General features: G+C 35.6%; 1 protein-coding gene across 1 annotated transcript in view; it reads left to right on the plus strand.

Annotated features, from left to right (window-relative positions):
* The first annotated feature begins 2,661 nt into the window (after positions 1-2,661).
* LOC149576674 (zinc finger protein BRUTUS-like) overlaps positions 2,662-25,716 on the plus strand; it is a 32,560-nt gene continuing 9,505 nt past the window's right edge. Inside the window, exons 1-9 of the mRNA XM_089818984.1 lie at positions 2,662-3,012; positions 9,198-9,419; positions 10,182-10,376; positions 10,476-10,873; positions 10,949-11,186; positions 11,309-11,477; positions 11,655-13,350; positions 13,442-13,669; positions 13,764-13,901. Of these exons, the coding sequence (XP_089675110.1) occupies positions 2,791-3,012; positions 9,198-9,419; positions 10,182-10,376; positions 10,476-10,873; positions 10,949-11,186; positions 11,309-11,477; positions 11,655-13,350; positions 13,442-13,669; positions 13,764-13,901 (3,506 nt within the window). The 5' untranslated portion in view covers positions 2,662-2,790. The remainder of the gene's footprint in view (positions 3,013-9,197; positions 9,420-10,181; positions 10,377-10,475; positions 10,874-10,948; positions 11,187-11,308; positions 11,478-11,654; positions 13,351-13,441; positions 13,670-13,763; positions 13,902-25,716) is intronic.

Consider the following 25,716-nt stretch of genomic DNA (forward strand, 5'->3'; position numbering starts at 1 on the left):
ATAGGACACTCAAAGTGGGATAGGGCTATGGATGAGGAGTACTCTTCTTTGATGAAGAACCACACATGGGATCTTTGTCCTCTTTTGAAAGGAAGAAAGTTGGTTTGGTGCCGTTGGGTGTACCGTACCAAGTATGCTGCAGATGGTTCTATTGACAAGTACAAGACACGTCTTGTTATAAAGGGTTTTTCATAGGTTGAGGGTATTGATTACTTTGAGACCTTTGCCCATGTTGCCAAGATGAATTTTGTTCGCCTTGTACTCTCTCTAACAGCTTCACAGGGATTGACAATTTTTTAGATGGACATGAAGAGTGCTTTTCTGCATGGAGACCTTCATGAGGAGATCTACATGGAGACCTTCATGAGGAGATCTACATGGAGTAGCCTCATGGTTTTGTGCAGGACTCTTCATTGGCATGCCAGCTTTGGAGGTCTTTATATGGTTTGAAATAGGCTCCTAGGGCTTCGTATGAGAAGATGGATTCCTTCTTGCTTGCTTCACAATTTACTCAGTGTCATTTCGACCCTATAGTTTACATTCAGTGTCATGGGGCTGACTTATTGATACTTGTGCTTTATGTTGATGACCTCATCATTACATGGAGCTTAGTCTCCATGATACAGAGTGTTCAACAAGCATTGAGAGAGCAGTTTGAGATGATAGATCTTGGACTTCTACACTATTTTTTGGGCCTACAGGTTGTTCAGTCTTCAGATGGGATAGCCATACTCCAACAGAAGTATGCTCTTGATATGCTTCAGAGATTCGACATGCTTGATTGCAAGCCTACCCCCACACCTTTTCAGTTAGGTGTTGTTTTATCTACCACTTGCTCTACTCCTACAATGGATTCCACTCTATACAACCAACTTATGGGTAGTTTGTTGTACTTGACACACACACATCCAAATATTTCCTTTGCAGTTGGACTTGTCTCTCGATTCTCCCATAATCCTCATGAGAGTCACTAGTAAGCATCCAAATGTATCTTAAGGTATACTAGAGGTACAACATGTTATGGCATTCACTACACATCAGGGGATCCTCACATTGTTGGTTTCATAGATTCAGATTGGGCTAGTGACATTGATGATCACAAGTCTACTTCTGGTTTTGTATTTTGTCTTGGTTTTGGTCCTATCACATGGTCTTGCAAGAAGCAACATGCTCACACATTATCATCTATAGAGGCAGAATAGAGGGGAGCTATATTAGCTAGTCAAGAGGTTTTGTGGCTTCGACAGTTGATGATAAAGTTTGGATTTCCTCCTCATAGTCCCACCTTTCTATGGTGTGACAGTCAGAGTGCTATATACATTTCACACAACCTTGTTGAGCATCAGCGGACCAAGCACATTGAGCTTCACATGCACTTCATTAGGCATCTCATTCAAGATGACACCTTGAGCTTGGAGTGCATTCCTACTGCTGAGCAAGTTGCGGACATCTTCACTAAACCTTTTGCATCCATGCGGTATTTTCAATTGTGTTCTATGCTTGGGGTGAAGAGAGTTGTCCTTGGGGGGTCTCAGTGATGAGTCCTTCCTTCTTTTACTGCTATCTCTTTTTGGAGTAGAGTTTTTCCCACTGGGTTTTTTCTATTTCTCCGTTTCATATAGATTTAGTTGCGATTGGGTACCTCATCAGGCCTTGCTGCCGGGACCCAAGTTTACTTTTAGCTTTGCATTGTAGTTTCCTTGCTCTTTCTGCATTGTTGCTCCTCTTAAGGGGGGGTGTTAGAGTAAAGCATTAATTTAATTTAATTTATTAAATTAGCTTTATTCCCTTTTTAAGATTTTACTTTATGCACCTTTTGCATCTCTATTTAATAATTAATTAGTAATTACTAAATAGCTTTTCCCTTTTAGGTTCCCTTTGTAACTTTTTAGGTTACCCTTTTTGGGTTTCGATCTCCTTCTATAAGGATTGATCTTTTGCAATTTTTATTATCTCTTTCATTTCCGAGAATACATTTGCATAATTTTCAGAGCAAAACCCTTGCCTTCTCTCGTCTTTTTCTTCAGTGAGAGGTTTTTTACATGCAAGTATTTGAAGACTTTGTAGATTTGTATTGATCAAATCCTTCATGTACTAGGCCCCACACATATTAGCACCCCTTCCTCATTTACTATGATTAAGTATACATAAGCTTATATATCTAACTTGCTAAAAAAAAAATTGCTACTCTTCAATTTACTAGGCACAAAATAATCATATAAAAAATATTATTTAATAGTTAAAATGATCAATTTTAAAATTAAATTATAAAGACCTAAAATCTAGAAGCATATAAGATGTTATTTAATTTCAGATTGTAGGAAACAATCAAATTAGAGGGCACAATTAATAATTATATTTAATTTCAACTTTATATTATAATTGTCGAGTGCTTGGCTCGTGTTGAAATGCCGGGAGAGCGTGTAATCCCCCTGCTGTGCAGCGGTTGGCATGGGTAACTCAAGTCAGTTCAAACAAATAGAATAAAATTGGAGGGGAAATGTATTTAAAAAAAATTAAAACAGAAGATTAGCGGATACGGCCTAAAATTGGATAAGTCTCTAATGGAGAGAAAGCGACATAAATTTAATTCTTTATACGAACGGCGTGAGTCCATGTCAATAGCTTGGTCCACGTAAGCAGATTTTATTATTTTAATATTAGTTTTCAGCGGCGAATTTGAGAGCTCGTTGTTTTTTAAGCGACGACCTTACTGTTTCGAAAATGTGGGTAGCCTCTGCAAAATTTAAGCTCCGCAGAGAGTAGGAAGACTGCAGAGAATTGGGCAATATGGCAGCTGTAAGCAATGTGTGTAATGCGACGGATGAAAACAGCCCAATTATGGTGTTTGTGTATTTTCACAGGGCTATATGTAATGAGTTGAATGGGCTTCTTAAAGATGCCTTGGCACTCCAGAATGGCAGCTTGGGGAATGAGCAAATTCAAAAACTTCGTAAAGATTATCAGTTTCTCAGATTTATTTGCAAACATCACAGCAACGCCGAGGACGAGGTGGGTGCTCTGCAATCTTCAATTTATTACTACTATATTAGTTTAAGCTTTATGATGCCATATGTTTCTGCATTACTATCCTGCATCTGCAATTGAATTTCATAAACAATTTGCCTACAAAGCCAAAGTTCATAGTAGTAATTTGGGTGCGAGCTCAAAGTTCATAGGAATGATTTGAGTGTGGAGACAATGCTCATGAGACTGATTTGGTGTGAGAATAATGTTCTTTAAGAGTGATCTGGTACGAGGTGGAAGTTTATTAGACTGATTTGGGTTTAAGGCAAAGTTCATTAGAATGATTCGTGTGTCAGGCCAACACTGTTTGTCTAGCGTTTTGATCTGAAGAATGTATGGAGGGGAAGCTAATAGAGAAGTAGCCGTAAAATCTTGCATGTTTTCATTGGCAGTGCTACCATGGTGGATGCCAGGGCTTAGAAGTTCTCTTATTTAAAATTGGTATTAATGTGTTCCCTTGATAAATTCGGTTTTTGAAACTACGGTATGCAAAAACTTAATTACTGCCTGTGAGTTGTGAATGAAATTGACAACGTCCAAGCAGGTTCTTCTGTTTTTGCTTGCAACGAAAATCACGCTGAACGATGTGGGTGTTTGGCAAAAGACTGTGGCAGTCTTGATTGTAAGAATATTTTTAAAGTCTCTCGTGAAAATTCTCTAATGGATTTTAAAAAGCATAAAATGAACTTTTAAAAACCAAGGTCAAATTTAATGGAAGTCAAATCAATAACTAGGTAGCCTAATAGTGTGTTTTGGCAACTTACTCTTTAAGAACTCTGGACTCTGGAAAAATGTACAAGATCTTACAATGCTAATGTGGTGGCTTTCAGTGTTTAAAAGTTCTGATCTTAATAGTAGTGTTTGGGATTGCTCAATATTGACTAGTACAATTTCCTCTGGAGTCAATCACCCCTACTGCCTCACAGATGAAATTGACAAAGTGCAAAGAGCTTGTTTTGTGTGTCCTATAAGTAACGAGGTTAGTAAGTAATGACACTGACCAATGTTGGTATCAACCTTGTTTGCAAGTATTGAAACAATTGTTTCCTCATTAATGTCAAAAGGATATAGCACAAGAAGTGTATTCAACAAAACAATGGATTCCTGCCTTCAGAGATTGCCTACTTTTTAAAGTTTCATACATAATGTGTGTGTGTCATGCAGACACTCAGAAAGAATGCCTTGAGTTCTTTCTTTGGCACATCTTTATCAACAAGTTTTCAGTGTGGATTATAATAATGTGGTAGATTGAGAGCTTAGATCAAGGACAACATTAGATTGTGAGCTGCTCTTCGATAAGATTATTGCAGGTTATGTACTTCAGTCTGCTGTTGCAATTTAGACTGATCTAACTGGATGCCATTTCCCTCATTGGATGCTGGTTGCTGCGCTCTTGAATGATAGGTATTGCTCAATGGTTCGCTCTATCTATTAGATCACTGGATATTGTTGGCTTTTTTATGAGGATCAATGTTCCTTCAAAATGATTACTTGAAGGCTTCTTTCCCATCATGATCTTCTGTTTTATATCTTAATGTCTTATGGAGAGAAATGGCCCTTGGGAGATGGTGCTCTTTAGGAAATAGATGCGCCTCTTTAGAAATACTCACTGCCATTTGTTTGTCAACCAATCATACCTTTAATTGGTACTGCAATTGCTGCTGCTGTAGTATTTCTTGCCTTTTAAGATAATAAGATTGCCATTTTGGTGCTTTGATCGCCGGTTAGAAAAATTTAAAATTTTGTTTCTTTACCTTATACCAATCATTGCTCCTTCAATTAGAATCACAGCTTATAATTTACTGCTGCATTTTAATTGCTGTGTTGGTAATTATTGTCCTTAATTGATGCATGATCTCTGTCTGGTCTTATAGTCTTTGGTCTAGCATGTTACTTCAAAAAATTGCAAAGTCTTATAAGTAAGAAAATATTATTGGTCCTTGATATCATCTCTATGGCAGGGCATGGCAGTCTGCCTTTCCCGAGATTGCTTGTCCTCAAGCAATGATGGTTTGATCATAGCAAGAGTTGTTCAACTGACTTCAATAGAAAAGGTTTGATGTATGTGACCTCTAACCTTTTTGGGACCCTAATTCATAATCAATCTTCTACTGCGCTTCTCTGATATTATCACAAATTGCAAATTTGATCTAAGACATGTTTTTTAGTTTAATTTGAGTGCGAGTTATACTCACTTTCTCAATGTTTGTGAATTAAGATGAGTTTTTCCACATATTAAGATGAGGATTGGAAGTATGACACAAATATATGTGATGACGAGGTTTCCTCTTCAATTGTTAGGGAAACCTTAGGGGTCCGATGAAGAGATTTCAAGTTGACATATCACTATGAGATCAATTCTTATTGGTTGGATAAATTGTTTCTATGCCTTGAGGTCCTGAGGATATTAGAGTGTAGTAACTACAAGCTTTGCTCCTTCACATCAAAGCTCCATTTTTTATCGTCCTTGCTTCTTTTGATTGTATGCTTTTGAGATCTTCTTCATCATGGCTTGCTTTCTTGCTTGGAATTCCTTTTGCTTCTTCATCAGACATTGCCTCTATATTACATCCTTGGCTTTCTTTTCGACATATGTGCCATGGCCTCCATTCTTCCTTACACTTGAAGCACACATCTTTCTTTCTTAGTATTCTTGTTGCCTTTTAAGGTCTTCTTGATTACAAACATGCCACGCTCCTCTAGTTCTTTACAATGGAAACATGGTTTTCCTTTTGAAAGCTCTTTTAGGCTATTCCTAGAAGGAAATTCTTGTTTATGCCAGTTTTCTTTATAGGGGTATTTGGTATGTGTGTTTGATGTAAAATTCTTAGTGTGGGGTTTGTCTTTTGATGATGTGATTTCCAACTTTGTTGCTTTTTGGATGGCATCTTCAAGTGTTGTAGGATCGAGGGAACTTGCCAATCCTATAATTGTTTTTTTCTAACCCTTCTACAAATGGCTATTGAGTTTACTTTGAGAAACCTTTGGTAGTATGATCGATAGCTTGGCATGGTTTTCTAAGGTCCCACGTTTTAGTTGTGTTAGTTCTTTAAAGTACCATTTGGGGTGTCGTTGATCAAATATTGTGAAAAGCCTTTGAGTGAATTCATTGTATGTGATTATGTGTTGGTGGCCTTGTGTAATAAGACCGCGATGCCACCAATTGTGGGCTGTTCCTTCTAACTTCTAAGTGGAGTATGGCAAATTTTATGGTGTCCTCCATCACGGGACTATGTGAAAGATAGGTGTCCTCCATCACGGGACTATGTGAAAGATAGGTGTCCCTCGTTTGGACCCATGAACATGCCGTGATGTTTCCAGATCCATCAAAATTGGGAAGGGTCATTTTTCTTACCCTTTGTCTTGTATCTTTGTTGGGTTGTCCTCTTCCCTTGCTAGGGGCATTTTATGAATTATAATATGCATTCAACATTATGACACAACAGTTATTGATTCCACTATTACATACTATTATAAATGTAGAATATAAGATTATTTCAGGCAATATGCTTTCAGACTGCTGCCGCAATTTAGACTGATCTGACTGGATGCTGTTTCATTCTTTGATGCTGATTGCTGCTTTTTTGGATGGGAGCTATTGCTCAATGGTTTGATCTATCTTTTGGATCGCTGGATATTGATTGCTCTGTTGTGAGGATTGATGTTCTTTTGAAATGATTGCTTGACGCCTTCTCTCCAATTGTAATCTTCCATTCTATATCTTAATGTCTTATGGAGAGAAATGACCCTTGGGAGTTGCTGCTCTTTATGAAATTGTTGCCATTTGTTTGTTAACTTAATTGCACCTTCAATTTATATTTCAATTGCCGCTCTGTTGTGTTGTTTGCCTTCTAAGATAATAGGATTGCTACTTTGGTGCTCTAATCACTGTTTAGCATAATTTAATTGTTGTTTCCTTGCCTTATACTAATCATTGCTCCTTCAATTAGAATCACAGCTTGTAATATATATCTACATTTTAATTGCTTCCCCTTAGGAGGTAATTATCATCCTTAATTAGTTGATGCATGATTGCTGTCTGGTCTTATAATCTTTGGCCTAGCATGTTACTTAAGAATTTGTGAAGTCTTTAAATATGACAGTTTTCTTGATCCTTGATATCATCTCTATGGTGAGGCATGACAATCCAATTTAAGTTGCATCAATGCCATTTGAAAGAAGAAATTGAGAGTTTGCCATGATAAACATTTTGAGTATGCATTGAGAAGAGACGACCTATATCATTTGTAGTGATTCATCTTGCATTATGAGCATCTCTTAGCTGAAACATCTGATTGATGTCTGTCTAATTCTTTTTGAAAGAAATATAAAGAGCTTTCATCAAAAGTATCATCTGTATTGAGGAAAAATAACCTATTAAAATTCACCTTCCAAAATATCATTATTTTGCAGAAAACAGTGACCCATATTACAGGAAACATATCTCCTTTTTCTGACCTCTTTATGAACCCATTTCCAGGAATATTTGGATTCTTAGTATACTCCTAATTATTTATTACATGTGACTATTACCAACTTAAATATTAGAAGTAGGAAAGTCTATCTTTGGAATGAGAAGTCGCATTGTAATCGCTTTCATTTGTTTACTACTAAACACATTTTGCCTCAATTTTAGTGTTTAAATAATTCAAATAAGGGTTAACTTGTACATATTGTATAAGAATCCATATTCCACAAGGATTCACCCCCATCCCTTGGTATTTGTTTATGTACCCATGCTAGTTCCCTAACCAAATATTGTTTCTAGGATTTTGGAGGTATTGTTAGCTATCACCTTTTCATATTTTCTCAACGCCCAAGTTTGACAAAAGGGTACTTTGTGCAAAATAATGAGCATTTTCGTAATGTTCCCTTTTTGGAATTGCACTATTTGTTCCCCTAGAATCACAAATTCCATTAAAATGAGAATTGTAAAATGGTTAGAGATATAACTTCACCAATTAAAATTCCTTTTAACAAGGTAAACCCTGATTTAGGTCTTGCAATTACCAAATAATGAACAAGTATGCAAATTGACTATATTGTTAGTGTAATATAATCTTCCTATATGATTATGGATTCACATTAACTCTTCCATATGGACTATCCTTTACAAACAGTGCCCTTGTATGATGTAGCATAGTCCATTCCACCACATGTCTTATGCCCTTGCCTTTTTATGATGTAGCTCATGCCCATTCCACTGCAGGACTCTTGCCTTTGTATGATGTAGCAAGAGTCATGACCAGTCATAGTTGACCCTCTTTCGAAGAGTCACAACCTTATAATTACAATCCCTTTAAAGAGTCATAACCCTATCAAAGAGTCACATCCCTTACGAATAGTCACAACCCTTCACCTTTTAGAAATCACTTACATAAATTTCTTCTCTTTCCTTTCCCTTAACACCTCCTCAATTCTTATGCTCCACTCTTACTTCCTCCTTCCCTTTTTTGTCAAATGAAGTTCTCATCTCTCCCTTTTATACCTCTCATTTGAGTGAGACAAACAATTTCCATCCATGCCTTTTGACCTTTTGTTTAACTTAACTATTATTAATTATTTTCAATATTATTTTTCATATTTTAAATTTAATTATTATTGTTTATTATTTAATCCTACTTCAAGAAGGGGACACAATAAATGTGGCAAGACTAGGATCTAATAACTAAGGCATAATTACAAAGTTCAAGAATGGAAGTAAATCAAGATAAATATGGTCATCAAGATTAGAAAACAATTTGATAGCATTGGTGAGAAAGCTATGATGATAGATATGTTGAAATCATCCATGGTAGTCTTCTTGGTTGCTATCAAGGTTTCTTATCCCAGTAATTTTGCTGATAAGAATTGGAAAATTTAAGTTTTGTAGACTTGTATATTTTATTATTGCCAGATAAACTAGGATCCAAAAGAAACATTGCAAATGAAAAATGCCAAATATTAGTGTTCAATGGAGTTTAATTAGGCTAATTTAATTAGCGTGATTTACTCTAGTACAATTGACTTTTCTATATCAATGGACATTCTAATATGGCCATTTTGTTCTTTGTTTTGAAAAGGCATGTCTACTCTGATCACTCTGAGAGCATAAGCATATGATTGAGTTGAAAGTCTCTTAGTACAGTTATGTGATTGAATTTCTAACAGATGGTTTTTATTGTGAGCAGGTCATCTTTCCTGCTCTTGACACGAGGGTAAAGAATGTTGCTCTAACTTACTCACTTGAGCATATAGGGGAACACGACCTTTTTGACCATGTGTTTGGTTTGCTAAATTCAGCTTTGGAACATGAAGATAATGGGTTACTGGAGTTATGTCGAGAGCTTGTGAGTTGTACAGAGGCTATTCAGACCTCTCTATGTCAACATATGTCAAAAGAAGAGGAGCAGGTATGCACTTATTTAATGCACATTGGCTCTTGCATGTTCCTTGACCGAACTTCAATCAATGAAGCCCCTTGAATAGGGCAGGTAATGGTAACCTGGATTTCAAATCTGTTACTAGTCGGTGACAAGTCAACCTAACATTTTGTAACATCTCACTGAACAAAACATGGCTGTACTTAGTCTTGATCCAGATAATCTATGATTTATGCAAAATCTACTTTACTCATTGAATTGTTTTTACTAATCCATTTATCTCAGCCTGAAAAACTGGTTTTCCCTTCAAATTGGTTTGCCACTTCAGAACCTTTACCATATTCATCTCTTTCAATTTTATGATAAGTTTTTGTAAAATCATTACAGCACACAATTTAATAAATGTAAAATGGTAAGATAGTGACTGATATTGTAGACTTTTGCTTTTGCATTTAGTTGCATCATTTGGCCTTGCGAGGCCCTGAAATAGAAAATCTTAGTCTATCAAATATTATGCACCATATATATAGAGAGAGAGGGACTCTCTCAGCTCTGATTTCATATCATGTAGACTCTAGAGAATAGATGGATGATGGATGATCACCAAAACCTTTTCTGCCCATAGATAGATAGATGGCTCCATCCTCATCTATAGATCCTCTGATTTGGAATGCTTTTCCCATGATCAATAACGTGGGTAGATGTTCATGGAATTTATACTTTTGAAAATATTGCTTATAGTATAGCATTGAAGCCTCACCTACACTTAGCAAATCACTTGATTGGTTGCAGATATTCCCATTACTTAAACAGCACTTCTCCTTCAGAGAGCAGGCTTCACTGGTGTGGCAATTCATGTGCAACATTCCAGTGAATTTGATGGAAGAATTCCTTCCATGGCTTCTATCCTCAATTTCAATTGATGAAAAGAAGTACATGATAGAATATATGCATGGGATAGTCCCTGAAGACAAACTGCTCCAAGAGGTATTGTTTTTTGTTGCAAGTTACTTTAGAGGCACAAAATGAATTCACCCTTTCAAGTTATTTCTTTGACATCTGTTTTCAATTTCATGGACAATGAAGGTTGTGTATACCTGGATGCAAGAGAAGACGCTACGAGTGGACATCAAAGATAGTATCTTACTCAAAGCTAAACAAACATTATACTGGTTAGAGGAATCAGAGTGTATTCAAGTGGTAGCACAAAAAAATCCAATTATACATGGTTCAGATGTAGTTAAACACAGTGAAGAAATTGACACAAGGCCCTCAATTATCAAGCACAACCTTGCGATAAATGCTTCCAGCAATTTGTTGACTTCTCCAATCGATGAAATTATACATTGGCATAAAGCCATTAAAATGGAGCTTACAGAAATTACTGAAGAGGCACGTAGGATGCATCATTCTGGGGAGATTTCAAATTTACCTGCATTCATTGACAGGCTGCAATTTTTTGCAGATGTTTGCATCTGTCACAGGTATTCTGTTTACTCTTCCATTTGAGGTTGACCTCTTATATGTTACATTTTAATAAACTGACACCTTATGACCAGTGCTGCAGAAGACACAATTTTGTTTCCAGCTATTGGTCAGAAGGTTAGAAGATGCTTGTCTTTTATTGATGACCACACACGAGAAAAAAAACAGATAAATGAATTTCGAAGGCTTGTGGAAAGCATGAATATTGTGGGAGAAGATTTGAATACATGTGAAAGTTCCAGTAAGTTTTGTGGACAGGTTGACCTGATAATGGAGACAATTCAACAACATTTTCTGGATGAGGAGTTTGAGGTAGGCTCCTTGGCTTTTCATAGTACTTTTGTTGATTGCTGGGCAATAAATACGTATATCTCAACAATAAACATGGAATGATTGTTCATTAGTGGGAATATGTGCATGGGTTATTTTTTTAGGTGCTTCCTCTTGCACGTGAGCATTGTAGTATTCAAGAGCAACGTATTCTTTTGTATGAAAGCCTACGTATAATGCCATTAAAATTATTGAAGCGTGTCCTTCCTTGGCTTGTTGCAACTCTAAGTGAACAGGAGGTGAAGGAAGTTCTTCAGAACATGCACCAAGCAGGTTAACTTTTCAAATGTTTAATGAATGTTATCCTGAGTGTACGTGCATACATGGAACTCAACAAGTTATGTAGTTTATGAGGAAAAATACTAAATGGGTAAAAGAACTACTGCATTTATATTTTTTAATTTTTAATGAGAGAGTGGAAATAATTCTTGTTAGTTACTTGTGATGCAGCTCCTGATGCTGATATGGCTTTAGTTACACTTTTCTCTGAATGGGCTTGCAAAGGAAAGATAAATACTGGCTTCAGATTTATTTGTATTTCTCCAAATTGTGCAAAGAGTTGCTGCACAGAGAAGAAAAATGAAAATGTATTAGATATGAACAATAACTATAATGTTTGTAATAGAAAATCACAAAGCCATGATAATTGTGGACACATTTCAAGAGAAACACTTGAAAGGCCTTTAAAACGACCTCACTCTTGTAAAATAGAGCATCTATGTTGCATTTCTGATCAACATACTTCAATAACTTCGGTTACACATCCCAAAAACCCTTCTCTGAGGCAACTTTATGGCCCTCCTGAATTGGGTGAAAGTAGTAAGAATTTGCATACAGTTGCACAATCAACAGGAAGGAATTTGAATTACTTTCCTTTCAATTCAGAAGCAAGTACATCTTTTAGTTCTAGTATATTTGACTTGGCGGCTAATATTGGTTCCTCAGATGTTAGTGAAGAACCCAAACCTATTGCTCATATTTTTCAGTTTCACAAGGCTCTCCGCAAGGACCTCAAGTACCTGGATATTGAATCAGCTAGGATATCAAATTGTGATGAAACATTCCTTCAGAATTTTTATCGACGTTTTCATCTTCTGTGGGGCTTGTATCGAGCTCACAGCAATGCCGAAGATGAAATCGTTTTTCCAGCCTTAGAGGCAAAAGAGGCTCTTCATAATGTCAGTCATTCTTACACCATTGACCACAAGCAGGAGGAAAAGCTTTTTGAAGATATTTCTATTGTTCTTCTTGAGCTTTCAGAGTTGCATGAGGATAGGACTTGGACTAACCTGTCTAGGGAATCAGATGCCAGCAATTCCCCTTTTGGAGATCAGATACCAAAATATGGAATTCTTTCTGCAAAGTTGCGGGGCATGTGCAAGTCATTACGAATAGCATTAGATCTTCATGTATCCCGAGAAGAACTTGAGTTGTGGCCACTATTTGACACTCATTTTTCTGTAGCTGAACAAGATAAGATAGTGGGTCGAATAGTTGGAACTACAGGTGCTGAATTACTCCAGACAATGCTACCATGGGTGACAGAAGCACTTACACAAGAGGAACAGAATTTGATGTTGGATATTTTGAGAAATGCTACACGCAATACAATGTTTGATGAATGGCTGAATGAATGGTGGAAAGGATCTCCAATGTCTTCTAACCAGACTCAATCTGCATTAGGGGAGCAGACTATACCTCCTGCAGGTACTGCAGAATCATTGCAGATGGTGGCAGATTACCTATCTGAGATTGTTTGTGATGGTTCTAATCCGAATGAGGAGATTTCAGGAAGGTTGAATTGCTTGACTGAAACAGATAGCTCTGAAAATTATGAATTCTCTTTTGAAAATGCTTCTAAAGATGATGAATTGAAGAGTTCTAATGTTATGCCAATTGAGGAGATTAAAGCTTCTGCATATACTGTTGCTCTTTCAAAGGAAGATAGGCAAGACATTTTGAGGACAGTTGTGGTGCAAGATGTTCAAAAGCAGGTCAACCAAGGCAGCCAGAAATTCAAGCCTGGGTGGAAGGACATTTTCAGAATGAATCAGGAAGAACTTGAGTCAGCCATTAGAAAGGTGTCAAGAGATACTTCATTGGATCCACGTAAAAAAGCATATCTTATGCAAAACCTTATGACCAGGTTAATTCTTTAACGTGTTGATATCTTATATACTTCACAGATATTAATATCAAAATAATATTAATCTAACTGGATGATTTAATGCCTTTAGTCGCTGGATAGCTGCACAACAGCAATTGCCTCAGACAGAAGAATCTTCTCGGGGCAATGGAGAAGACATATGCGGACAATGTCCATCATATAGAGATGAGGAGAAAAATTGTTTTGGCTGCAAGCATTATAAGAGGAATTGTAAACTGCTCGCCGCTTGTTGTGGCCAGCTATTCACTTGTAGGCTCTGTCATGATGAAGACAGCAACATCAACCACTTGATGGACAGGTTAGACTTCCATGGACTAAATTTCTTATGATTTGTTTCTATTATAAAACAATAATCAAAATATTGTCACTCATCTTATAAGCTATTATTGCAGGAAAGCAACAACGAATATGATGTGCATGAGGTGTTTGCGTATTCAGGCTGTTGCACCAACCTGTGCTACTCCATCTTGTGAAGGGTTTTCCATGGCACGCTATTTCTGCAACATATGCAAATTCTTCGACGATGAAAGGTTATGAAGATTTCCAAAATTTTCTTTTCATATTCTTCATATTTTGAGAAAATATTTTCCCTTACAAAGCTAAAGAAGATTGATTGATGGCTATTTCCTATGCTATTTTTCAAATGCTGGCTGGTGATTGAGTAGTTTTCCTGCCCCTTGAAGTATATCCCTGTACATGCACACTAGGTATCCATATCGTTCCTGTCTAACTTAATTTTCCTACCACTTGTCTGTTTCCTAACTTGATTGCCCTGTTCAGAATTTTTAGGAAGTGTGTAAATTATTTTATTTTCTGATTTATAGGATTTTAAATATGAAAATTAAGCTATGAAATTGAAAATCCCACTCTAACATGGAGCAGCAATATATGATTTTTAGAGTTATTATCAACTGGAAAAAATATATTTATTAAGAATAAACTCTGAAAGTAATGCAAAGTTATTGAACCAAATCATAGATATCATAGGGCAAAATACAGCAGACATTTACTGAAAACAGCAGTATTTAGTTTTCAAAATTTATGAATAAGCTCACATATATTAAACAACTTATACTTTATCACACATGTAGCAGCAAACTGCATAAATGATATTTCAAATACCCTTGAACAGCGATGATAATTCAGGTCACTATATATATATATATATATATATATATATATATATACATCAGCTGGAAAAAAAATATAGAATATTAGGAATAAACTCTGAAAGTAATGCAAAGTATACTGATACTGATTAGGCAGGAGATGTTGATGGCAAAAAAAGCACAAGTTGTGGCACATTCTTTTTGGGAAGCAGGTTGGTATCACGGATGAGCAAGAAGCAAAACTCAATCTCCTTGTCTACTGCAGAAGCAAAATACATTGCTGCTGCAGGTAACTCTACTCAAATCATGTGGGTGAGAGAAGTGATACTTGATATTGGAATTGTCTTTGATGAACCTATTGTGATCTATTGTGACAACTCTAGTGCAATACATAGTACCAAGAATCCAGTTCAAGATGCTAAAACAAAGCACATATCAACTAAGTATAGAAAAGACAAGGTGAATAAGACAGAAGTAAGACCAGTTTAGGTGCCCACTAAGGAACAAATTGCAGATAATTTTATAAAGCCACTGCCCAGGATACTTTTGTGTATCTCATAGGCAAGTTAGAGGTAACCATCCCTTCCGATTTAAACTAAGATGCAAGAGTCTGCATTAATCCAGTGAGCTTAAAAGAAATATCTTACAGACTAGATTGATATATGAGGATTGCTACTCAAGGGGAGTAAACAGCATGATGGGTCAAGAAGCAGTGTGCATGACATCTACGCTATGCATGAATGTTTGGACAACAACTACTGGAGAAGAAAACATGAGAAGATATGATTTAGCAGTTGTTGGATGTGCTTGAAGATTTCAAGAAGACATGTAGAGCTTGACACAGCAACAAAAGTAGAGAAGGAAAAGGAAGCAGATATTGAGGAGATAGGTCAAGCTGAGCGCAAGTAATGATGATACATGTCATTGATGTCAAAGGGGGAGAGAAACATATGTGAAAAAAAAGTCATCAAGAAAGAGGAAAAGAGGTAGGTGAAATAGTAGAGTTTGACACAACAGAAGCAAAGAAGGAAAAGGAAGCAAACATTGATGAGATAGGTCATGTTAAGCGCAACTGCTGATGCCACACCCTTTGTCATTGATGTCAAAGGGAGAGAGAAACACATGTGAAAAACAAGTCAGCAAGAAAGAGGAAAAGAGGTGGGTGAAAGAAGCAGATGGAGGCATTTAAAGGGTTGCTGAAGAGAAGGAAGATAAAAATCACATACTTCCACATAAGAAACTGTTTTCACTTGCAAAGAAGAACATACCTCCAAGGAGGAGAAACTGATAGAGAGAAGAGTATGCAATCAGAGCATGATCCCAAGGGGAGTTATCCAAGGGAGAGCAGTATTGGAATTGAGTCAACGAGACCCTGAAAGATAGTGATGTATCTTAGATACTGATTGTTAGAACTCTTGATTTCTAATTGCATTACTTGTTTTTCCCATCAGATGTTGTCATCAATGCCAAGGGGGAGATTGCTAGTAAGCTGGATCTATTGTTAGTGATGTCAACATGTCTATCATTGATGAAAATATGTTAATCATCAAGTTTGAATGTTCATTTATACGTGTGAATTTTTGTTATGTTGTTTTACTAGTAACATGGGTTGACTTAGACGAGTTGCATGTAAATGTTACTAAAGATGAGTTGTGCACCTCATGGGATGTTACAGTGGTTGTCTACATGATGTATGCAAAGTTTCAGATGTTGACATGATGATTTGAGTGATTTATGGTGCCTCAAAGGAAGACTAGTTATTTCACTATTTGACAACATAATTGAGTTACAAAGTTGCAGAGTTTGAGTTTGCGTAAATACACATGAGAAGATCTTTGGTCGCCCAGATTGGAACGTTGAAATGACATAACAATGTGTCTACCATTCAAAGAGTTTGTGATTCTGGTAATCCGCAAGGCAGTTACAAATATTTTGGTAAAAGGGGTTAGCATTGTTCTCGAGAGGGCAAGAATTACTAGAAAATTTGTAAAGGATGAGGGATTTGTTTCTTTGTTTGAGCTTTAATGATGCCTCAGGATAATATGGGAGTATGTGCCTGATGTGCTGACAATCTACATTGTTTACATTGATAAACATGACCAAGTTTAGTGAAGTTGAAGAAAAGTTTTTGTTCTAAGCCAACCTGCTAAGAGAAGATTATAAAATGGCTTATGAGAGATCAGTAAAACGTTTTAAGGTGAAGGTTACAATCTCAAGGTGTTTGAGATGGATCAGACGTATGTTTGGAAAGGGCAGTGATCCTGATGTTCGATTTTGTCATTAAGAGAAGGGTGTTTTGAGATTAGGTTTTGAGGACTCTGAAGGTTGAATTGCTTGTCTGCATGTGGCAGAAAGAATTACAGCAAGAGATATGACTGCACTTCAAGGGCACTGAACGAGGCATGATGAGATGCTAATTATAGTTGATTTCATATAACAGATTGTAGTCTATATGATGTTTGTAAGTCAGTGAGACTTCCTTGGTGGGTGCCTAAGGTGGTTGAGCAGTGTGCTCTAGGTAGTGTGCCTGAATGCTTATGCATTCCCCTTATTGTCATTGATGTTTGATAGCTTCAGTTGGATAAACCTATTATATATAAGATACAAATTATATGCGTGTGTGTGTGTGTTCTTTATGTTTGAGATATAAGACTATTGTTATATGAGAAGAGTTTATATATATGATTAAAGTAGTTATTATACTAATTATCTAATTAATGAATAGACATGTCCTATTAAGGGACATGTCTATTCATGGCCTATCTCTATATATAAATCTAAGAGGATGTTGCATTTGGAACACACATACCAAACTCATGGTAGTGCTATAATATTTGTAGTGATCTCAGAAATTCAACATGGTATTAGAGCCTAGTTGCAGATGTAAACCGAGTGCGGATTTGAAATAAGAATAGGCTCCAAAGTACCGAGCCTGCACATGTTAGAATCTATGGAATCAATTCTGATCATATGAAATTCGTGTTTGATGATGGTATTAGTTTGTGATTTATAATATTGTAAACCAGAACATAAATCAACCATCGAGTTCAGTGGAAGAACAAGACAATGGTTTAATGTGTTATCGATTGGGTATGTCAGCTTGTTATTATAAAGTTTCCAGTGACTAGTATCGAGTATAGTGTTGGAATACCAAACGATTTGGAGTTTGGATGAACTACATTGGCGTTATCTGCTGTAACTTGGTAGCGACAGCTAGCAGAAAAGTTTGGATGAATTACATTGTCTTGATTTGCTGTAACTTGATAGCGGCAGTGAGCAACAATGTAGAAAAGAAACACAGAAATCTATTAGTACACAGAAAATACTCTGCCACTTGATTGGACAAAAAGGGAGAAGTCAGGAAGAGAGCGAGTTATATTTGGGAAATTTTAACAAAACAAGCACACCTTTTCATGTTCCACACGGGCATGGAGGGACCCACCTCTAATTAGAGGGGAATAAATGATAGAAGGAAAAGAAGACCAGGGTCGTACCTAATACTGCAATGAAATGAATTATAAGTGGAAGCACGAAACAAATAATTTTCCAGTCATTTGTACCACGTGGAAACGATGGGACCCATTGTAAATGTAAATGAAACAGAAAAGGCAGTCATTGGCATGGTCACCCTATGACATGGAATATATTTGAGGAGTCATACATTGATTTAAACCATTGGTGTATCCAAGTCATATAGGTCGTGTCCCACCAGTCAAAGTAGTGTGAGCAAGTTGAGGTACATATGTTTATCAATTGCTAAGGAAGGTATGAACGGTTATTTATGAATAACTTATTAAGATTGGGGAACATACTCAAAGTAAGATGGAATGAGGTTAGTTCATAACAATTGTTTTGATTTATTACATTTATATACATAAGGTGGAGAATTATTGAATACATATAAAATGAAGAGTTCTTTCATGATGTTATATATATAAAGAAAAAATATATATATTTGTTATTAAATTAATAACATTAAATTCTAAATATTGTATTTTTAATGTAATAAACCTCTCTTGTATTTATTGTATTTCGATACATATGAGCTATTTGCCTTGATCTTTTCCAAGAATGTTATTGAAGGAAAATGATGATTGATATTAGATTAAGAGTGAGCCTAACACTTCATTAGAGACAACCTTCAAAGAGAGAGCATATAGAGAATATGATTCAATCAACCTTCGGTGATCATGGTCTTATTGATTTAGAGGGATTAAACCATGTTGAGATGGACTCTCCAGTGATTAATAAATTGTAGCAGTCAAGAGGATTATGATTCATGAATATATCTCGTGACCATGTAATTTTAATGGGCCTACCCCATGTGTACATCACGAGGAAGTGATGACTTCCAAATGATGTCATTTGTATTTGCAGAGACAGTCTTACAATAACTTGTATTATGAGATCAAACAAATTGAGTATATGATGAATGTCTCGCATCTCAACATTTTGGAAGGCCATTACTTAGAGTATTTGGTGAATATGATTGATATTCTGGAAGACCAATACTCTTGATATCAAATGTGATATCAAACATTATTTCGAGTACTTGGTGAATATCATTGATATTTTGGGAGGCCAATACTCTTGCTATTAGTTGTGATATTAAACCTTATTTTGAGTACTTGGTGAATATCATTGCTATTCCGAGAGACCAATACTCTTGATATTAGATGTGATATCAAACCTTATTTGGGTACTTGGTGAATATCATATGTTGATATTCTGCAAAACTAATACTAATGATATCGAATGCGATATCAAATGGTGGAAATCTTCTGAGATATCCTTAAAATTGTTATTTGTAATATTACGTTGAAGTAATATTTATTTTTATGTGGTTATCTTTCTAAGCTAAGAGGGAGTGTTGATGTTTGATAGCTTGAGTCGGATAAACCTATTATATATGAGATACGATTCATATATATACGTGTGTGTGTGTGTGTGTGTGTTCTTTATATTTGAGATATAAGGCTATTGTTTTATATATATATATATATATATATATATATATATAAAGTAGTTATTAAATTAATTATCTGATTAATTAATAAACATGACTTATTAAGGGACATGTCTACTCATGGCCTATTCTCTATATATAAATCTAAGAGAATGTTGCATTTGGAACACACATACCATATTTTTGGTAGTGCTTAGTACATTTGCAGCGATCCTGGATATTCAACAATTGTAATAAGCTTTACTTCTAACAAGGTAGTGGACTCATTGTGGGTATAAATGCCATCATGGTTTTCACCCTATTTGGGTTTCCATGAATTTTATCTGTGTTATCTATTGTTTGTTGCTTACTGATCTGTTTACACATTTTACTTTGTGTATTAGTAAAAAAGCATAAGTGAATAAGGGTTTTAAGGAGTTTTAAGTCTTTGTGTTTTGGAAGCAACTGATTTATCACCCCCTCCCCCCTCCCCCCCCACCCGATGTCTTTGTTGCTTGTTGCTATTTCCAACGTTGACCTTGAATTACAATTTAATTATCTTTTATTCTGGGAGATTGTTATCTTAAAGTATTTTCTTTATTTATTTTTAATAATGAATTTTCATAAATTAATATTAGTGATTCCTAATTAAACTATTGCCATCTTTTAGCCATCTGCCTAGAATATAGTTTAAAGATTGCAATTTGATTTAATCAGTAACGTCGTGATCATGCTTTTATTAATGCCATGATCTGGTACATTCCTTGACATGTAGAATGAAATACTCAATGTTTTAGGATGAAACACCAAATATTGAATCCTCTCTAAAAATGCCACGTATGCTAAAGATTGCAAAGAATGATCATCGAGGCGAATCCAAGATTCCTTTTAATGATGGATTTAACTTAATTGTAATGATGTTGTAACATTCACTTTTCCCGAGGTCTTAAATTAACAACTAACATACTCAAAGAAATACAATCATTATTTCATTTTCATAAGAAGACAGTTAAATTAGTTTCATTCATATGAAAGAGATTGATGTTTAAAATCAGTTTAACAAAATTTCTTGACTAAGAACTGAAATACCATAAATGAATTTACTATAGTTATTAAAATCCACATACCATGCAATTTGAACCGATAAATCATTGTAAGAGTGCTTCTGCAATCACCCAAATTAGTCTAGAAATACCACTATAACAATATCATATAATGACTACCATCCAATATCGTTATATCAAAATCAAATGATGATTGCCATTAAATATCACTATATAAAATTAGGGCATCACATACCACTGTATCAATTAGGGCATCGATTACCATTGGATCATTTAGGGCACCAGATACCACTGTATCACTTAGGGCTCAATTACCATCGGATCGTTTAGGGCATTAAATACCACTGTATCAATTAGGGCTTCAGATATCATGGAATCAATTAGGGCTTTAGATACTACTATATTATTTAGGGGTCCAGATACGACTGTATCATTCCTTTCCTTCCGATTGTTTAACTATGGCAATAACTCAAGATTAGAAGATATGCTCATATTTATTATTCATATAAATGAAAGATTGATATAACAATCCATCAGATAAAATCTATCTCTCGCAACTAAATGTAAAATAACTATAACGATGATATAACTCAATCAATCTTACCTTTGTCTTGCGTATACATCATAAAAGTGATATACCTATTTCCAACAAACAATTGAATTTATAGCTTATCTTTGTCTGTTGTACGTTCGACAACTTGGGAAGAGGTGAAACATTGTCAAGGGCTTAACCACTCAACCTCGGACCTTAACTTATTCCCCACACAATCTCTAACGAGAAAGACCCTCCCTACCCATAATTGGACTTGGAACATCTGTCATCTACTGAGCATCTGGTATTTAAACACACCATTCGACTTGACAAAAGGAGGATACAATTAACAGGATCATGCATGAGCTATTAAATGATATTATCTTAGATTTAATGTATCATATCTGACTTTTATTTTCTAAGTCATTGCAAATTCCATCTCACCTCTTCACCCTTTCCATGACTATACAGCCGGTGAATACTAGGTGTTTGGAAACTTTGAGCAATTTTCTCTTTGCATAAGTTCTAAAAGGATTTATTGATTAGTAAATATTATCACAAATTGTGACTTAGAAAAATATGTTCTTCAAACTAGTTGAAAATATTAATGAATTCTGATTTACAAACAGAATATTTCATTCAAGTTTTATTAAACTTAGGAAACCCTTCTTTAAGAGATACTATTCAACACTCTTTATTATGATTTTGGAAACCATGAGAGTTAAGAAAAAAGTTCATCATAATTTACAGGGACTACTCAGCTAGTAAAGGAAATAGCATGATCACAAGCAAAAGATAAGAGATTTCCATGCCTAGTCGGCTGCTATAGAAATGGACATGTTGTAATGGTAACCTCATGATTTATTAAGAAGTCGGCAATGCTTTGATTATACAGTAACTTAAAAACGTGATCATAAACAAAAGATAAAGAGGTTCTCGTGCCTAGCCAACTGCTATAGAAATTAGACAGATTGGAATGGCAACTCACGACCTGATAAGAATTTCGTAATGTTTTGATGATCTTGGAATATGATCTGTTCCCTCTAGTTGCTTGAGATGTCACCTTCATTGCATACAGTCTCTAATTCTTAGCCGGATTACTTGCATGACAAAGGGAAGATATCGTTCTGTTTGATCAAAGTTATTAATCGATAAGTGTAGGGTATTGGTAGGAGTAAATTAGTTAATTTTGTGATCGTTTCTACAAATGTAGTAACATTGCCAATTTGATTGATGTGTTCCAAATGCAGATTTGTTTCTCATATAAATATGAGGAGGAGGAGACATGTCTCTATAGTTAATCATCATTTGTTAGTATATTTAATGTAGCTAACCATATATATATATATAATAATATGTATGTATAAAGAATATTTATCTAATGATGATTTACCATTTATAATGAATCTCATGATTATATCAATCTGATTGGACTACAATTTAACATAATGTGCTATCGGCAACTTGATTACATACAAACTGATTACATTACGTAGATTCTTAATATAATCTTAAGTATATATGTATATGTATATGTATATATATATATATATATATATATATATATATATATACAATTAATGAATCAGTTATGTAATATTAACTTGAGGGTAGACATAAACAATATAGATTCAATTTCACACAAGCTAACTTCTTAACAAAATTACTGAATCCTGAGATGAAGTCAGGTGTTAAATAGATTGGAAACAATAGAAGGAATTTGGAAATGTGGAAAATATATGGAATACGCCCTATGTCCGACTCCTCTCACAGCTAAATTAAAAGGAAGGTCGTGCCTTCTTGGCTTCCGCTAGTTATATAACATATGTCAATTCGAATATCAAGTATTAAATTGATTTAACATGCCAAGTGCTAATCAGTTATAAGCAAGAATATTAAAATGGAAAGAATAGAGGTGGAAGATTATAATTCGAATGTTATTATAATTCAAATATTATAATAATCTTATATTTATATATGTACATGTAAATATTAATGGGGTGACATCACTTTATTAAATTATTATAATATAATGGTGCCATTTCATTTTTATATCTATATGTACATATATAGATATATCTATTATAATAATAAGGTGAAAAATCATATTAAATCCTTTGAGGTACGTTTTATATTTTAACTCAATTATTTATGTTTCTCAAATTATTTATATTAATAGCTCATGCGAGTCCCACAGATGTATCCAGCTTCAAGTCGCTAGGTCCTCAACCCATCTGTCCAGTGATGGTGATGCTCCTGTGCCTAATTCTTTTCTGACAATGCTTCCACCCCTTCAACATGTTTCCTGTAAGGAAATTCTCCGCAATTAAATCATATTATCATAACGAGTTATAAATAATCATAATGGCTAGCTGCCTTTTCAATTCCATGAATTCGTGATAAATAATCAACTAGCATGTTATCTTCACATGAAATTATAACGACTAACCATCTTATCATTTCATAGGTTTATAAACAATTTAACTGTCAACTGACTTCATGTGAACCTCAATGGCTATATTTCAAATTAGGTCAAAAATTGGGATGTAACAGATGTGATATGTTGGTATCACAAAGGGATTTACGCTTGTTCACTAAGACAACAACTTGACTTTACGAATGATATGGCAATTGAGTGCAATGAATTACTTATAACTAACTATGAAATAAATTGCAAATGGGAATGGGTTTTTAAATTTAATCTAATCCTAACATCTATTCTAGAACATGAGAAATTATGCATATCTTTGTGGCTTGACTAGGCTTGATCTTGTCATCAACTCCACTAAGCTAGTGCAACCTTTCAAGGTAAACTGAAAGATTTTCAAATTGTCACCCCTACATGAACACAATACATAGATGCATATCAATGAGTAAGTAATAAATAAAATAAGTTTATAATTATGCCAATCAACCATGCAAGGCATGCTTACAATCAACAAGTAGCTAGTGGTATGGTTAAGCCAATTTAACAAAGATTGGTTCACAACTTTCATCCTACTAAGCATCTTAAAACGAATTCTAAAACTAAGCACTTGAAGCAAATTCTATTTTGAGGAATGTAAGGAACCATACATTACTCCAAAAAAGTTCATAAGCATTCACCATGCAAACACAACAAATATTGAGCAATTTCAGTAGTATATTAGCAACAATTTTCCAACAAATCTCCTTTAGAAATGAGGAAAGCATGACTTATATAGGGTACTCTGGTAGAATGTTGCCAAGATTAAATCAACATCAGTAACCTGAATTTATCCATCAAAGTCCTAATGAACTAGCTGCTACAAGCATTACATGTTTGACCAATACATGAGGTCACCACCTTGTGGGCCAATAAGAAAATTACAATCCTCTTGTCTATCAATGAGAAAACAGGTTAGATAGAAGCTTACAAAACAAGGGACAAATAAGTGAGCCAATAATAAAATGCCATACAGGGTTACAACAAATCTTCTTTTAGAAGATAATTTCCTTTGACTTTTTCAGTTTTAGCAAATTCCATGAGTTTGGACATAATATTGTTGACCTCTTCTATGGGAACATTTGACATGATCTAATTGGTTGAAAATGAGTGGGTGCTAGTGCCACCTCAACATGCTTATCTTATAGACTTGATGAATGTTTACCGTATGGGGTAGATAGATTAATGCACACAAACAATAGACAAGAACAACAATACTCATTTTATTCGCATATGCCAAAGACATTACATTATGCTTATGATGATGATTACAATGATCTCGAAGGGTGTATATATACTTTCCGAAGAACCTTCCTGAAGGGGTCCGTCGACTACATAACAAGAACCTTACTGAAGGGGCCCGTCGGCTACATAACACTTACTGATGACATCAACCTGTCGGCTACATAATATTTATCGACGACTTACATCCTGTCGGCTACACAATATTTACCAAAGACATCATCCCTCCCAAAAGAAAAAGTCGTCTCCAGACAACAATTACAAAATATCCGAGACAAACTAACAAACTGGAATACATTAACTGACTAACTACAACAAGATAGATCTGTTTCTGCCACACCACTTTCACATTCATCGCGTGCCTGCACTAAACTGGTCTCCAAACCACGTTGCATCTGTAGCCTCTTCTAACACAATACTGTCTCCTTAATCAGGCTGACCTTGATAGCCACCTGTGTTTCTTTCTCTGCTTCCAACTTCTAGGTACCCTGAACCAGGTGTCGCTATATTGCCTTCAACTAGATGATCGGCTCCTCCTGAGCCCTCTATGCATCCACCAAGACAGCTTCACGTCCAACACCTACCTCAAGTGCCTCAAAGCGTATCACCTCTCTCGAAAGGCTTGCTTTGGTGCTTTCTCTACCTTTGGTACACAGACACTCTATCCCTACAGTGGCTCCAACTCTCATCAACTAGTCACACTTCCCATGACTGATAATTGCATCGACTGGGGGTCTAGGGGGCATTGCCCCCAACGGGGTCAAGGGGCAGTGCCCCGCGGGGTCTTGGGGTAGTGCCTCAAGCGCGGTCCCTATCGCGATACAGGGCGGGGTCGAGGGGCAGCGCCTCCGCCTCCAAGACCAAATTAACAGCTTGAAACCCACACAAAACTGCATGGAACACTATGTTTGTGATTTTCTTCTAATCCTACACTTTTTCTGGCAACTGCTTGTGTTTTACTACCTGTTTATGTCTTTCCCTTCCCTTCA

The sequence above is a fragment of the Cupressus sempervirens genome, chromosome 1 (genome assembly GCF_028749045.1).
Source record: "Cupressus sempervirens isolate cs-2001-9-10 chromosome 1, ASM2874904v1, whole genome shotgun sequence".
NCBI lineage: Eukaryota > Viridiplantae > Streptophyta > Pinopsida > Cupressales > Cupressaceae > Cupressus > Cupressus sempervirens.